We start from the raw sequence: 16985 nt of genomic DNA on the forward strand, positions 1-16985 counted from the left end.
CCACATGGTCTGGAGACTATATAAACCCAGGGGTTGCAAGGGATAGCTTGTGGGTTTGAAGTAGGAGTTGGATTGGTATGTTTTGGAGTTTTAGAGATCTGGTTTTGTATAATAGCACTGTTAATAAAGAGCACTTTGGGGACTTTTGTTTCTCTGGTGGTTTATCAGAAGAAGCTACAGTATTGGTTTGCTGTGTGTCCCCGGAGGTTCCTGCATTGCTGCAGTTCCTGGAAGACATCCAGTTGCTGACATTCCAATTGGACTTTGGAGCCACGCTTCAGCTTCTGGAAATTGCCAGCTCTGTTACAAGGGTCTGATTTAACCCCAGGACTCGTTTGAGTTGCTGACAGTGGTTGTTGGACCCCAGCAGTTGCGCTGACAAGCTTTTATTATTCTTGGGCACATTTTTGTGTGAGTATCAAATAACCAATTAAAGAATTGGTAGAATGCAGCATGATCAAACCAGATGCTTTAGCCTGGGCCAATCTGACCTGGACCAGCCTGATTTGGGATTCATCTGAAGCTGTTGCAGAGCCCTAGTAAACTATCCCTAGAGCAGGCTGACAGATTTATGTTTCCTGGGTTATTTATGGAGTAAGGCATAGTCTATAAATGGAATAAGGCAATTACAAATAGATGAATATGGTCTTTGCTGTTCCAATCATATGCAGTGTCTCTTTAGTTTTCATTGCTTTTTCTTGTAGATTGTAATATGAAGCTATGTTCTGAATGACAGCATACTTACATAAATCCCAGAATTATCCTGTGATGTTTGATCAAATTCACGCACCAGCAATTTAGTGGGTGTGTGGTGGGGGAATGCATGTTTCTGACTAGCAGATTCAAGAGGTCTAGATGGCTTGTGGGCTTCAAAGATTTCACAATGCAAGGGAGATGTACAAGTCTTGCTACACATTAGAGCAGAATGAAAGAAAGCAACCCAACACATCTGTATATTCATTTTCTGTAAGACATCTGGACTGTCTCCCAGACAATTCCTCCCATATTCTTGTCTTCATGCTGCAGTTTTGATTTCTTGAATGTGTTAATCACTGATCAAATTCTGATGTGCAACTCCTGGAAAACCATCTCAACCCAGGAAGCTTAGTACTCAAAAGAGCCCCAATGAAGCAGTAAGGAAATATGGGTCAGCTAAAGAACAAAGTGTCATCTATGGGATGGGGTTCATGGCAAGAATGTTAGCATTGATAGGGGAAGGAAGAGAGACACATTTCTCATTTATTCAAATTCTTCTCTCTCTGTAACATTGCAACCAAATACAAGTAGTCCCAAACAAGGGTAGTGCATTAAACCTCATCTCCTCCATCCATGTAAACACAACATTAATACAGAAGAAATAAAGAAAATAAAATGTCCAGTATCTGGTTGCATGTCTCTGTTGCTTATTCACGTTCCTCAGCTATACTTGCCATACATTCCTACATGTAACAGTTCTTGTGAATTAAATCAGCCTGGTTGAAACAAGAACTATCAAGATTCCCTCAAACATCCTCTTCTCCCCCTGCCCCAACTCAAATGGGGAGCTAATTCTTTTTACTTTGTTCCTTTTATTATAATAAACTCCTTTACTGAAGTAATTTCTCAAATGTCTGCAGTATCTTGTGGCTTCTGAGGATAAATGGTCATACTTCTTTCTCCTGCTTTCACCCACAAACAGCCATAAGGGCTTTTGTGGGCAGGTGTTCAGTGGAAGAACCAACAGGTTGAATTTGCCCCATAAAATGACCTCTCAGCCAATGCTTTTACATGGGCTCCACCCCCTTTAAAAAAGAATGGTACTCAGATTTGGCTTCTTGTTTTAGTAGGGATCCTGAACCAATCCCTCTCAAGTGGGAATAGGACTTAAGATGCCAGGTACCTTCATGAGACAGTAAAGGTACAGATCTTCTTAGGTGAATGGCTAGAGCTGGATATGAAAATAATGTGCAAAAGGGGGTGCAATTTGGATTAAAAAAAACCAAAGGGACATGGTCAGATCAGGTGGTAACAGAGGGGATCTAGGATACATTCCATCTTTGCAACATTAGAGAAATGAGCAAGCCTACACAGTAAAGCTGTGTATATTTCAGGATATAATATACCACAAATCCTGTATGTTAGAAATAACTCTCCTTCATCTGATGGTGGAAATCTGGTTCATCCTGCTCTATTGTGTTCTTATGTGAATAGACAACAGTTGTCTTACAGGTGCAAATATCACCCCCCCCCCTTTTTTTTTTTGGAGAAGTAGACCCCATTTCTAAATTCACAGGACAGTAACCTGAAGATCTTCTTTTTCATATCTTGTTTAAAAAATGTTGAAATATTAAATAGCAACATGAAAGCCTATATTCCAAAGAAGATCTGTTTTTGCTGTGCAGTTTTTAAGAATGAATAATCCATCCCCATTGTTCCTGCCACCCTATGTGCTGCCAATGATATGGGTACTGCTCTTCCTTCCCTCCTCCCATTTATTCACACTTTGTGGACAATAAAGCCAAAGGCCTGAGGGTGGCAGATGAGTGGTGGCTTGTGAGCAGAATCTGGAGACAGCCTGTTCCAAATGTCTATTGTTAGAACTGCTCAATGCTGTTGTCTTTTTTAAAAAGAAGAAAACAAAGATGTCTCTCAGTTCCAGGCTAAAGACTGGGGCCGCACACTTAAAATGGCTCCTCCTTTTCAGTCTGTCTTCTGTAACAGTTCCCGGTGGTGCTAGCTGTTGTTCTCTGCCGTGAGATATTTTAGTGCTGCAAAGCCATAACGGCGTGACATGTCCTGCTGGAATTCTTCCTTCAGGGTCTTGAGACAAATACGATATTGCTTGTTGGAGCGGAATTTGGTGATGTCAAAGCTGGGAGCATGTGGCATGTGGATCATATAGGCATTGGGCAGCACCGTGAATTCATATTCCTGAGAAAAACAGAAAAATAAATAAATAAATGCTTTATTTTTACCCCACCTCTCTGTTGGAGACAATCAAGTCAAATGAGCAACATGGCCAGTATCTCTCTTGAACATGTCTCTTTTGGTTTTCACCCCCTTGGTCTTCAGTATTGGCTAAGAGGAAGCCTAGTTTGCAATATTTGCTTTGATATACAAAATGATACTTAAGACTGATCAAGGGAAAATACATGCCAGTGAAGAGAGGAGGGATGAGGAGGATATGTGCATTTCTCCAAACTGGTTCTCCATTTGCCAATTATAGTTTGTAGACAGACAGTGTTATATCTGCACCAAATGTATATGCTGTTTTGTAAGGCAAACAGAAGAACAGTATGTGAGAATTCCAACCACATTCTTTGTTTCTGATATGGCACTTTGAAGCAGAACATTTCTGAGTTATATCCAAATACACGGGGCATTAAATCTGGGGATTTTGTCATTACTAAAGAATGACAGCTGAAGTGCTGCTCAGCTCACTCTGGGCTACTGTTTCAAAGAATTTGCAACCCAGGCCCACCTAAACAGCTCTTGAGTAGTTCTACTCTACAGAGAAATGACGCCCCATGTTAATCACTTTGCATTTATTGCAGAGCTTTAGTGAAAGGGCAGGCATTAGAAAGCACTTGAAAGCTGCATTTACATCAAATCTACCAGGTTCTTATTGAAAGAGGCCACAAATAGACAAATGCAGAGTACAGGCAAAGCATTACAAAATTCTGGGAAAAAATATTCCTCATTTATCATAGAGTTCCAGGAAAATACATAATCCATGGAAAACATAATCCATGTTCTATCTGTTCCCATTAGTTCTGTTGCTGTAACCACAAAAGTATGATGGCTTATAAATAAGCATTATATGCACCCCCCTCACTTTAAAAGATCAATGATCATTTAGCTATCACACTAGATTATTAGGTCTAGGTTTAAACTAAGGATGAGAATCATGATGATATTGTTGGTCTTGAACTCCTAGCAGTCCTAATCAACACATCCAATGGTAAGGAATGCCGGACTTTTAGTAATAGTTTAACAACATCTGGAGAGCCATATGATTTTCACCCCAGCTTAAACATACATAGGACCTTACCATACAGGGTTCCTGGCATGGGATGAGAATGGTCCAAAAGGAGCTGGTAAGGGAACGGAATGAGTGGGGGACACATTTTACTGCACACAGGAAGTCCCTCACTTGTTCTTTTCTCTTCCCTTCCGTCCCCAATCTGTCCCAGAGGAGGTGATTTTTGAGAACCGTTCTGGATTGGGAATGGAAGGGAAGGGAACAGGTGATGGACTTCTGTGTGCAGTAAAATGAGTCTCCCACTCATTCCTGGCCCCTTCTGTTCCTTTCTCATCCCGTTCTGTGGAGCTCCTGTGCGATAAAGTTCATAGTTATTTGCAGCATGTGATCTGCACATTATTAAAATGACAAACAATGAACCCATATGTATCCTGAGACCCAGGGCTAGAGAAAAGATGGGATTAAAAATATTTAAAATAACAATAGTAAGGGGGAAAAATTAGCACCAGCTAAGGACAGTATTTCCTCTGAATAAATGCCTGGAGGAGGTAATGGAATAGATTTAGCAAAAACACACCGCAATTGAACCCAGCTGAGATGGGGGTGCTTACTGTTAAGGGTTCTAACCTGAGGTTGGAGGTGTGTCAACCACTCTACATTGGACTGCCTCTGCACCAAGTTTGGAAACTTCAGTTAGTTCAAAACATGGTAGCCAGACTGATTACTGGAACACCCAGGGGTGATCATATTATACAAATATTTAAATCATACTACTGCCTGTCAGTTAGGGGCTGTATAGATTGGGAGAAAGGGACAGCCTCCCTGGATGGAGGCCGCAGCAGACAAACACTGCGGCCTCTGTGAGTCGTGCATGGGGCACCATTTCCTTTTAAAAGAAGAATTCTGGCACCTGCTTCCTCATTCCCATTCTACACAAAACCACAACTAGCTAGGCAAGTCCAATTGTGTGTGTGTGTGTGTGTGTGTGTGTGTGTATGTGTGAGGTGGTGGGGAGAAATTCCTGGGCTCTGTGCTGCTGCTGCTTCCTTAAGCCAACACAGGTTTCATTACTTGACTGGTTGTCTCATCCCAGATTAGGAGATAACCCTTCCTTCTATCTTGATAAGCTTTAAACTCTCCCAACTCCCTGCTGTTGCCACTATGAGCTTCTCAGCCACATTTTAGCACAAGAGCCCTGGTGGCGCAGTGGTTAAATGTCTGTAATGCAGCCACTCACTCAAAACCATAAGGTTGTGAGTTCAATACCAGGGAAAGGGCACAAGCTTGGCTCAGGCTTGCATCCTCCCGAGGAGGTCGCTATAATGAGTACCCAGATTCTTGAGGGCAATTAGCTTACAGTTGTAAACGGCTTAGACCCGTGATGGCGAACCTATGCCACGCGTGTGGGAAGTGGCACTCCAGGCCGTTTCGCTGGGCACAGGGACCGGGGGAAGGAGAAACAGGCACATGTGTGCCCATTCCTCCTTCTTCCTGCCATTATCGCACCTCCCGCTGTCTCTCGGAGACAGCGGGAAGGCAGAAAATGGCGCTGGAGAGAAGGAGCCAGAGGCGCGCGCGTCTGGCTCCTTCTTTCAGTCTTTTCCCAGCCTTCAGTTGCCTATTGGAGACAAATGGAGGCTGGGAAAGGGTCGGAGGGGGGGAGGCGGAGCGACCGGCGCGTGCCAGTTGGTCCTCCCCAGAGAACTTTCCCAGCCTCCAACTGTCTCCAGAAAGACAGCTGGGGGCAGGGAAAGGCCCCTGAGGAGGAGCAGTGGTGGCGTGCCGGGTCCTGGGTTCCGTTGCGGCCCTTGCAGCCCCAGACCTCCTTCCGGAGAGAGAGATCTGGGGCTGCAAAGGCCATGAAAGAGCCCAGGACAGCGGCGTGCCACTCCTGGGTTCTGTCGCAACCCTTGCAGCCCCAGACCTCCCTCCGGAGAGAGAGATCTGGGGCTGCAAAGGCCGCAAAAGAGCCCAGGATGGCAGCATGCCGGGTCCTGGGCTCCATCACGACCATTGCAGTCCCAGACCTCCCTCTGGAGAGAGAGATCTGGGGCTGCAAAGGCCGTGAAAGAGCCCAGGATGGCGGCGTGCCACTCCTGGGCTCTGTCGTGACCTTTGCAGGCCCAGACCACCCTCCGGAGAGAGAGATCTGGGGCTGCAAAGGCCGTGGAGAAGCCCAGGAGGCGGCGTGCCCAAGCCCTTCCCTTCGGCCGAACGGGCCCCTTGGAGCCCGTTTGGCCGAAGGAAGGGGCTGAAGGGAAGGGCCTGGGATGGGTGCCCAAGCCCTTCCCTTCGGCCAAACGGGCACCTTGGAGCCCCTTCGGCCGAAGGATGGGGCCGAAGGGAAGGGCTTGGGACGGGTGCCCAAGCCCCTTCCTTCGGCCTCCCTTCCCTTCGGCCAAATGGGCCCCTTGGAGCCCCTTTGGTCGAAGAAAGGGGCTGAAGGGAAGGGCCTGGGATGGGTGCCCAAGCCCTTCCCTTCAGCCGAATGGGCCCCTTGGAGCCCTTTCGGCCGAAGGAAGTGGCCAAGGAGGAGAGGGTGGGCGTACGCCTCCTCCTCCCCACAGGGCTTCATTAGACCTGAGGTGTCCTTTGGAGGACACCTCAGGTCTGGCGAAGCCCTTCAGAAAGGAGCAGGGGCCGCACGCCTGTTGCTCCTACCCCTCACGGGCCCTTACTGGACCCCAGCTGTCTCTGAGAGACAGTTGGGGGCCAAGGAAGGGCAGGAGGAGCAGGCGCGCGCCTGTCACCCCCTCTCCCAATCCCCCCACCCACTACTAGCTGTCTCTCAGACAGCTGGAGGTCGGGAAAGGGCGCAGGGAAAGCCCTGCCCCAGGAGGGTGGAAGCTCCTCCCCCGGCATGCAGCTCCACCCCCAGAGGGTGGAAGCTCCCCCCTCCGGCACACAACCCCGCTCCCGGAGGGTGGAAGCTCCCCCTCCGGCACACAGCCCCGAGCTCCCCCTCCGGCACGTGGCCCTGCCCACAGGGGGTGGAAGCTCCGCCCCCGGCAGAGTGAACCAAAAAGGTTTGCCATCACTGGCTTAGACAATGTTAATTCAGTAGGAAGCAGTATATAAATGAAGCTGTTTTTGTTTTAGCAGTGGTTTTGCCAGTAGTTCCCTCTAGAAAGTCAGCAGCTAAATGGGGGACATGTTGTAGCCACTTTTCACCTAGCCAAGTCACAAAGCAAGCAGAGGCTGGAGTGTGCAGCAGGTAAGCCAATGAGATTTTGTTTCTTAGGCACACACAGAAATGGGCTCCTTCCTATTTGCTACAGGCCTGCCCAGCTCCAAGCTGCACATGTGCATATACTTGCTTCTTCTGGTGTACTAACCTATTTCTATTCTTTCCATGTTATTTCTGCCTCTAGTTGTAAAGTTCCTGTTAAAGAAGTACTGCCCAGGAACAAACGTCCTTTCATAACTGCAGTAAACCTGTATAAATTAATTAATTAATTAAATATGCTCTTAATGACTGAATGGCCAAAGCATAATTCCAAATTACTAAGTCCAGGTGGTGAAATCTAATAACAATTATATGTAGGTAATAGAGAGTTCCTGAGTTTGGTAATAGGCCAGTTAGCAAAGTGCAAGAGCTTATGGGTTGAAGGACTGTGGAAGGTGACATATTTACAGGGAAGATCAAAATGGCCCTCAGATAGCAAACAATTGCCCAGACTGGCAGAGGTTGGAAACTGCTGAAGAATAGGAAGTGAGATGGGGAATAAAATCAATCATAAAACTTGGCCTGATGTTTATGGGGGTCAGGTTGCCTGCAATACCTTATTTCCAAGGGCAGCATCAGCAAAAGAAAACAGTTGTCATCTTGTAGTGTTGCTGGGGAAGCAGGTCGCCTCTCCTGAACTCCTGAACTCACAATTTTTTAAAATTTCAGCATTGGAAATTCCTCAATGGGATTCCTTCAGGAACCTTGGTAGTTCAAAAACAGACTAGCAAAGTAGGCTTAGTTTAGTTGGATTCAGGATGCAGCTGCTAAAGACATTTGCATTTTTTTTTCTTTAGGGCTTGGAACAACCCACAAAAACCTCTGGATAATCACAGCTAAGGCCAAGAGCCAAATTTCAGAAAGAGCATAATCAAATCTAATAAATTATCATCAGTAAAATACAGCTTTTTAAGTTGAATGCACTGAACACATATCAACCATGCAGCCCACAGAAAAAGACTTCTGTGGTTAAAACAGATTCAGTACATTCTGCTTCAAAACCCTGTATTCTGTTGTTAATTCATGTCATTTACTTGCTATTATGGATATAGCTTTTTAGTTCTCATTCTGTGTAAATGAGAGGTTTTCAAAAGTGTTCTTATTTCTTTCTATGTTCATTTCCAAGGTCACTAGGGCACCTCATTTTTTTCCCCATATTATCTCACAAATTTGGGCTGAAACTACACTTCCCTTTTATATCATTGTAATGCTTGTTAAAAATAACTTTTGTGCCCCACAAAGTTTGTTTCCTCCTGAAGGCCTTTTTATATTTCAGAATAATTTGTGATCTGCTTTTTTCCCTCCTATAAAGTATTACTAATATACTGAATTAGTTCTTTTTGCATGTTTGTTGCAAGGGTTAGAACACCTATGATCGTTTGGTTGGGATCACCTGACCTGTTGTGTCAGGTGATGCCCACTTTCCACTTTTTAAAAGCTTTGCTGTTTGTCTGCACACTTACACACCTTCATGGGGCTTCCCAGCCTCTCTCCTCTAAACCTCAAGATGCTGCATAGCTCTATATAGGCATTTTATTCTTTTAAAATTATTTCATGGTGAATAAAATACTGAAGAAAAGTTTGAATCTAACTATCTAACCTCTAGTTTAAAACCTTGAGTGAAGAAGAGTTTACCACCGACGTAGTGTTATTCAATGCGTTTCAACTTATATGAAGCGGGGACTGGCAATTCCACCTCCCAAGGTGGAATAAGGTAAGGAGCTGGTACTTTATTTATGCCCATTGGCTACCACTGTTTATAGTTTTCCTGGAAATTCTCCAGGAACAAAATCATGTGTCTTGGTGACTGTCACCTGTTCACATACCACTACTCTGAGCAGCACTGGTCTAGTTTAGTGCTGAATAGTTCTTATCCATCAGGAAGTCTTTCCTATTTTTTAGGGAAAACACCTCATTTTAGGGGGAAAAAACCCACTGCTTTTTGTTCTAGTCACTGCAGCAGCAGAAAATAAGCTCGTTCCATCTTCTACATGACATTCCTTAAGATATCCGGGGGGACCTTGAAACAGTAGTACACGCACTGGTAACCCCTCGACTCGATTTCTGTAATGCACTCTACATGGGGCAACCCTTGTACCAAACTCGGAAGCTGCAGTTGGTTCAAAATATGGCTGCCAGGTTGATCACTGGTAGCTCCAGGGCCAGCCACATAACACCTGTACTAGCAGATCTGCACTGGCTGCCAATTCGCTTCCGGGCACAATACAAGGTGTTGGTTGTTACCTATAAAGCCCTAAATGGCTTGGGCCCAGAGTACTTGTAGGACCGCCTCTCCCCATACAATCCGCCCCACACTCTCAGGTCTCGTGGGAAAAAACTTTTGAGTGTTCCCAAGACAAGATACGCAGTGACTGCACAAAGGGCTTTTTCTGTGGTGGCCCCGCAGTCTTGGAACACTCTCCCTGAGGAGCTCCGCTTAGCCCCCTCCCTGGAGTCATTTAAGAAAAACCTTAAGACTCATTTATTTCGTCAAGCCTTCCCTCACATGTCCTGACTGTTTTGCTCCTGTATACTATTTATTGTATTTTTAGATTGTTTTATTATCTTAATTGATTAATGATGGATTTTAATGATGTATAGTAGTATATGGTTTTTTATGAAGGACTTTCGTTGTTAATTTTGATTTTTAAACTGTGATTTGTATTGTATTATATTTGTAACCTGTATCGTATTGTATCTTATTCTGTTTGTAAACCGCCGTGATCATAGGAACGGCAGTATATAAATAAAATTTCAATCAATCAATATTTAAAGATGGCTATCATGTCATCTTTTAGCCTTCTCTTCTCCAGGCTACTCATCTCCCTAAGCTGCTCCTCACATGGGATAGTATCCAGACCTTTTACCATCCTTGAATAAGTTCCAGCTTGTCTAGCCCACCTTGGGTCCCATGTCGGGGGAAAGGAGAGATATGAATGAGTGAGCGAGTGAGTGAGTCAGTCAGCAGCCTCCTTAAATGCTGGTGCCCAGAAGTGGATACAGTATTCCAGGTGAGGCCTGACTAAAGCAGAATATACTAGCATTATTGCTATCTTTGCTATGGACACTCAAGTATTGATGCCACTGAATCACGCTGTTCTTTCATGTTAAATTTGTAGCCTACTAAGACCTAGATTCTTTACACATGTATCCCTGTCAAGCCAGGTGTCTTAACATTTGTTCCTGTTGAAATCAATTTTATTAATTTTGCCCTTGTTCTTTAATCTGTTAAGGTCACCTTGAATCTTGAGCCTATTTTCTGAGCTATTACTTACACCTCCCAGTTTTGCGTTACCTGCTATCATGTCATCTTTTAGCCTTCTCTTCTCCAGGCTACTCATCTCCCTAAGCTGCTCCTCACATGGGATAGTTTCCAGACCTTTTACCATCCTTGAATAAGTTCCAGCTTGTCTAGCCCACCTTGGGTCCCATGTCGGGGGAAAGGAGAGATATGAATGAGTGAGTGAGTGAGTGAGTCAGTCAGCAGCCTCCTTAAATGCTGGTGCCCAGAAGTGGATACAGTATTCCAGGTGAGGCCTGGCTAAAGCAGAATAGACTAGCATTATTGCTTTCTTTGCTATGGACACTCAAGTGTTGATGCCACTGAATCACGCTGTTCTTTCATGTTAAATTTGTAGCCTACTAAGACCTAGATTCTTTACACATGTATCACTGTCAAGCCAGGTGTCTTAACATTTGTTCCTGTTGAAATCAATTTTATTAATTTTGCCCTTGTTCTTTAATCTGTTAAGGTCACCTTGCATCTTGAGCCTATTTTCTGAGCTATTACTTACACCTCCCAGTTTTGCGTTACCTGCAAATGTGATGAGCAGACAACTATAGGAACATAGTTTGATGCTGTGCCATATCTATCTCCCTCTCTCCACCGTCTAGGACATACTAAAATAGTATTACCCACACATACAAAACCAGCTGATGAAGGCAACAAGATTTTCTCAAGTAGTCCAAAAAGAATGGAGCAATTCAGTACCCATTTGATGTGTAATCTGAATGGAACTGAAATGAGAAAAGTCTTGGCTGTATCTTCGTGCAACATCTATGAGTACAGCTGCAACAGGACTAGCCTCACACAGGAGCAAGTAATCAGTAGAGATTGTAGTGTGTCCCCTGTCACCAGTAATGATTAGTAACATTTTAGCTATAACAGTTTATGTGATGTGTGGAACTCTTTTGTTTTGAATGTGCTTTTTAAAACTTTCTATTGACCAACAATGACACAATGAGCACTTGGATATAATATTATATTTCTAGCATAGCATTAGGTCTGTAGGAGGTAGCTGCAATAGGTACAGAGACCAGTTTTTGTCCCTGCAGTGAGTGTCCCTGTAGCACCTTTTTTGGGTACATACTGGATAAAAATTACAAGTGGAAGTCATTTCCATGTGTGTTTTCAGATGCTCAGATTTTTTTTTCTGAGCTGTGGAATTGCTTTAGAGTGGGTTTTAAACACATCCCACTAGTTGTAGAGACTTGTAAAATTGGTGATTCACCATTTGGGGACCAAGACAAAAAATCTGCCCCAGTTGAAATGGGTTATCTGGAATCTTTTACTGGGGCTCTGGAGAAAGCCTGGGATCTCCCCACCACCAGCCCCTGGTGTGGCTCATGCTGTACATGCAATATGATTCCCAGCTTTGTGTTAGGTGGACAGATTATCATAACTGAAACCATTCTCACCTGTGCATCCAATTCCATTATGTGAGCAACTTTGTTCCAGCCAAATCCAACAAACCTTCGGTCATACTCTGGGCAATCCTGCCTTACCACGACATATGGCTCAAAATCTGCTTCCCACTCAACACGATATGGTGTGGTAGCTGTTCGCCATTTGGCAAAGTTTGTTGGTGCATGCCCTTTTGTCCAGACATGATACCTTGAACAGACATACAAATTGGAAGAATCATCAAAACAGAGGCAAATCTTAAAAACTCCTTGACATATTGAACACTTGTGGAATATCTGAAAACAAGGATGTTAGTAACATAATTTACATGGACCTTTGGGGCTCATATGATATGACTGAGGAATAATATGTAAATACAAGCCTGAATCCTATTAGTAATTCAAACAAGAGTAGACTAACTGACTCAGTCGTTGAATAATAAGTCAACACTTATATAAAGCCGATTGATTCAGTGGGTCTACTGTAGTTGGGACTACCAAAAACATTCAAGACACGAGACTGCTGGTCCTCACCACGGGAAAGACAAACCATGTCTGACTAGAAAAAACATTAATTGTGTAGCATACCTGGGCAATGTTTCATTCCTAAGCTTTAGAGAAAGGTCAATATTGCAATATGCTGCCTGTGGGTGTAGTGGAACCTCCTGCTTTGGAGGTTTTTAAATAGAGGCTGGATGTCAGGAGTATTTTGACGGTGTATTCCTTCATGGCAGGGAGTTGGCCTGTGGTCTCTTCCAACTCTGTGATTCTATGAATGCAGATATGAAATGTTGGCATGAAGCAAAAAGTCCTGAAAATGAGTTTAGATGCTGCTTCTAATGATAATAATGGCTTATTATTTTTAATTCTGAAGCTTGTTTTCAAGGCATGTAGAATTCTAAGGAGATGCCTCTTTGTTATTGCAGTAGTAGTTCAGATCAATAAATGCATTAAATAAAAGCTATACAAATGCTTTCAGTGCCATCACAACCATCATTTTGTTGCCAGGTGGCATCTAAACAATTCCATCTAAGACATTCAATTCAATTTACAGGAAAGCACCCTTTTAGATTTTGTTGATCTTATTCATGTCATAGCAAGGCCTATCCAAGCACAGCTTGAGCTCACCCCATTAAGACAATGATCAATAATTTTCTCCTGCATTTACACTCCTTTTGTCTTTCCAGAAATCATTGACATGGGCTCCTGCTACACGTCTATCGATTAAAACAAGAAACAATTATATCATAAGCAATATGTATTACAGTGTGTCCAAATGATTATCATAAGAATCAAACAGTGAAATAGATTTGGTGTTGTATTTGGATAAAATCTTACTTTATCTGCAAACTTGCTAGAAAGGTTAATCTTGAAATGGGGATCTGTAATGGTGAAATCCCTGCAATATTTTGCAAGTTCCATAGAAGTGGTCAGCAATTAAGCAATTAAGTCATATTGAGGAGGGAGCAAGCTTGTTTTCTGCTGCTCCAGAGAACAGGACCTGGCACAATGGATGCAAGCTCCAGGAAAAGGGATTCCACCTCAACATTAGGAGGAACTTCCTGACAGTAAGGGCTGTTCAACAGTGGAACACACTCCCTCACAATGTAGTGGAGTCTCCTTCCCTGGAGGTCTTTAAACAGAGGCTTGATGGTCATCTGTCAGGGATGCTTTGATTGAGAGTTCCTGCATGGCAGGGGGTTGGACTGGATGGCCCTTGTGGTCTCTTCCACCTAGAAGGAAACTGTGTGTCATCTCCACATATATTTGGAGCATATGTAAAAGGGCTTGTTATTTTGTTGCATCATGTTATCACGCTCAATTGTGATTCTTTAATTATAAAATGGAAATTACACTGACCTGTCTCAGAAGGTTTGTGCAATTATGAATTAGCTGCCTGTGTCTTAGCAATACTGAAACTCTAACTTTTAAAAAATGCTATTTGCTTTTCATTTCCCCCTGGCCTTGCTTTCTATAATCCTAGATCAACTATATGTTTAGCACATACACCTGAAATTCTAGGTACCAGTTTGGGTATCTGATGAAGTCAATGATAGCTTGTACTGTAATAAATGTGTTAGTCTTTGTGTCGCTGCAGGACAGCTGAATGGTAACATAGTAACAAATGTAAATCTAAATACATATGATTTTAGGATTTAAACTTTTTCTCTTTTTTGGTTACTGTCCATAGTTGGAAGTCTATGCATTAGGAGTGGAAGAACTTGTTCAATTTCTGTGCTTATTCTGTTTTTGGGGTCACATTCTATCCATTAATTATGCAGGGCATGTTGCGGCAGTAAATTTATTTTATGACCCTGTTTTGCCAGGAACTGAAGAGAAGTCAACAGTTAATTACAAAAAAGTAAATCTTTTTGTATAGCTTTCAGACCATCTAAGTTTTTTTTTGCCAAAGACCTGAATTTATATAACAGAGAACATTGCACTTATCTCTTCCATGGTGATGGTGATTTTTTTGGATGTGTGATGGAAAAGTAAATGTAAGTGAAAGGGGAAACCCATTTTACCTCCTTTTATTGGAACTGTAAGCCTCATCCATGTGGTGTGACTACAGAAGCTGCCTAAAGTATATTGTGGTACAAGGGCATCAGAACAAATGACTACTTGATGTATAATACTTGAAACTATCTCAATTCAGTGGTGTAGCTGGGGGGAGGGGGAGGCAGTGCCCTCAAATAAGAATTCAACCCCCATGAAATTTTCCTACAGACCTAATATCCAGCACTAAAAATTGTTCACACCTACAACTCCTCTCTTTTCTGTGTTCATGTCTCCTTGAGAACTGCCTCTGAACCTTTTCTTTGGATGCAAAAACTATGGTGTGGTACACACTGCCAACAAGTGGTGTACCGGCACCGATTCTAGGGTTAGGGACTGCACGGCAACCAGACGGTCCCTAACCCTAGAATGTACAGGCGGCATAACAATGGCAGTGCCCTTTGTACACGGGCACCACCATTGTTACATAAGCGACGCTTGGCGTTTGCATGTTGCTGCACATCTCTTATGGCGCCTCTTTTTGGTGCTCTGTACCACGCCTATCTTAACTTCTCCTGTAGTCTGGGAACTGACCAGGAGACCTTTAATATAAAACCCTTGATACAAAATCCAGCATGAAGTCATGCATTATTGTGCCTGGTATATGTAGACAACTACAAAATTTGCTGGGAGGTTTTTTTTTTTTTGTTTGTTTTTTTCAAAAAGGAATTTACATGAAGAACTGCTTTCTATTCCTAAGCTGCCCAAAGGCAAGAAAGGTCACAATTTGGGGAAATAGGTGGCAAAAGCAATTTCACTGAGATAAAGATTGCAATCTAGCACTCTGTGAGAGGGGTTGGGATGCTGCAGGCAGGATCAGCAATCACTGTCGAAGCAGCTATTCCTCCATCAATGTAGTTTCAGTGGTTACTAACAACTTATGAAACCATGCTGAAAATAGAAATGGGGATTGTTGTCTTCTTGGGGTGGGGTAGGGGGCTGCAGAGAGCTTGGAGGAAACAGATGGCCCAAGAAAGATGTGTAAAGACTCTGTAACTGTGTTAAACACCCAGAAGCCCACCTTTGCTCTCTGCAGTCAGTTAGGGGGGAAGTGAAGTGTGGGTGGGAGAAGCAGTCACCTAGCAGGAAGATAAACGCCATGTAAGTGGAAAATTTGATTGATGATAGATCATAAAAGTGAGGCCAAAGTGAGATTTTATTTCCCAGTAGATTTTGTTTAAACTGGGAAAGAAGCAGTTAGTTTCCTAATTGAAGAGCCTTTATAAATTATTGCATAATTTAGTAAACACCAGCAATATTTGTGGCGCACAGTCTTTCCTGCTGTTCTAATTTAGATGCTTCAGCTGTATTTTCTTTAATAAATAGTACTATAAATTTTGGTGTGTCTTATTAATGCCCTTTTTGAAATTCTGTTTCTAACCTGGCGATTCATGATACTAGGTTAAAGATCACAAATGAGCAGTGGTTTGGATATATGCATACATTATTCAAGTATTCTGGGTAGGGCTTTTTTGGGGGGGGGGGGAGTTAGATTTCCAAGCTGTGAAACATGTAGATGAGGACATGTGGTGACACTGCCATTCCTGCCCATGTTGCAAATTTTTACAAGTATCACTGCTTAGTTGGCACTCTCCTGTAAAGTCTAACCAATTGGTCTTAAGGTAAAATGTTTTCAGAAAAAAAATGTATGCAAATAAAGCTTAAATACCCTAAAAGCACCAGATTCTGTCTGATCTTGGAAGCTAAGCAGAGTAAGGCCTGTTTAGTACTTGGAATACCAGGTGCTGTGGGCTATACAGTGGACCCTTGTTATACGCTGGTGTTTAGTTCCAGGATCCCCCGTGCATAACAAAATTTGTGGATGCTCAAGTCCCATAGCAAAATGGTGTCCCTTATAAAAAAAATGGAAAATCATACTTTTTTTGAACATTTTCAAACCGTGGATGCTTGAATCCATGTATAAAAATCAGTGTATAAGAAGGGCCGACTGTATTACAGGGGATGGAATTGGCAAAACCACCTTTGAGTATTTCTTGCCTAAGAAAACCCTATGAAAATTCATGGGATTGCAGTAAGTCACCAGGTGACTTGAAGGCATGTGCGCACACACACACAAACACAGTACACTGAAGATGCAATAAACAACAAATCAGAATAAATAACAGAAGGCTAGTAAAATATTTGAACATACTCAGAAGATCAGGAAAGGGCTTAAGTGGTCTTCGATAGACCAGAAAGGAAAACAGAATAAACACTTCATTGAAGAACTAATTTCAATAAGCTGGATAACACTTCACTTGTTTAACTCAGTTGCACAGCACTTGATTTCCACCGAGAAGGCCCCAGGTTGCATCTCTAGAATCTGCAGTTTGTTTTTTAAAAGAGCATGAAGGAGCAAGTGACAGGAAGGGTTCTACCTGTAACTCTGGAGGACAAATGCCAGCAGGCCAAACAATTAAATGGACCAATAATCTGACCTTGTATAAGGCAGCTTTACCTTTCAAAAAATCGGAAGAAATGATGCAAAACCAGCCCCTGTTATTGGTATGCTCTTTTGCTGCTACTTTCTCTGTGGTGGACAAAAGGGAGAAGTCAAAG

At 43.0% G+C, this 16985-nt stretch overlaps 1 protein-coding gene across 3 annotated transcripts in view; it reads right to left on the reverse strand.

Moving 5' to 3' along the window:
• Positions 1-1209: 1209 nt before the first annotated feature.
• The window catches only part of LOC149311858 (xylosyl- and glucuronyltransferase LARGE1), a 380354-nt gene continuing 364578 nt past the window's right edge, over positions 1210-16985 (reverse strand). For 2 of the 3 annotated variants that reach the window (XM_089528064.1, XM_089528063.1), the window contains exons 14-15: positions 11886-12081; positions 1210-2910 (exon numbers count right to left, since the gene is read on the reverse strand). In XM_089528064.1, coding sequence (XP_089384190.1) covers positions 2713-2910; positions 11886-12081 — 394 coding nt within the window. In that variant the 3' untranslated portion in view covers positions 1210-2712. Of the gene's footprint in view, positions 2911-11885; positions 12082-16985 lie in introns of those variants that run through there. The other variant, XM_089528065.1, reaches the window with a different exon arrangement.

The sequence above is a fragment of the Sceloporus occidentalis genome, unplaced genomic scaffold, assembly GCF_023333645.1.
Source record: "Sceloporus occidentalis isolate IW3139 unplaced genomic scaffold, rSceOcc1.0.p SCAF_5, whole genome shotgun sequence".
NCBI classification, from domain to species: domain Eukaryota; kingdom Metazoa; phylum Chordata; class Lepidosauria; order Squamata; family Phrynosomatidae; genus Sceloporus; species Sceloporus occidentalis.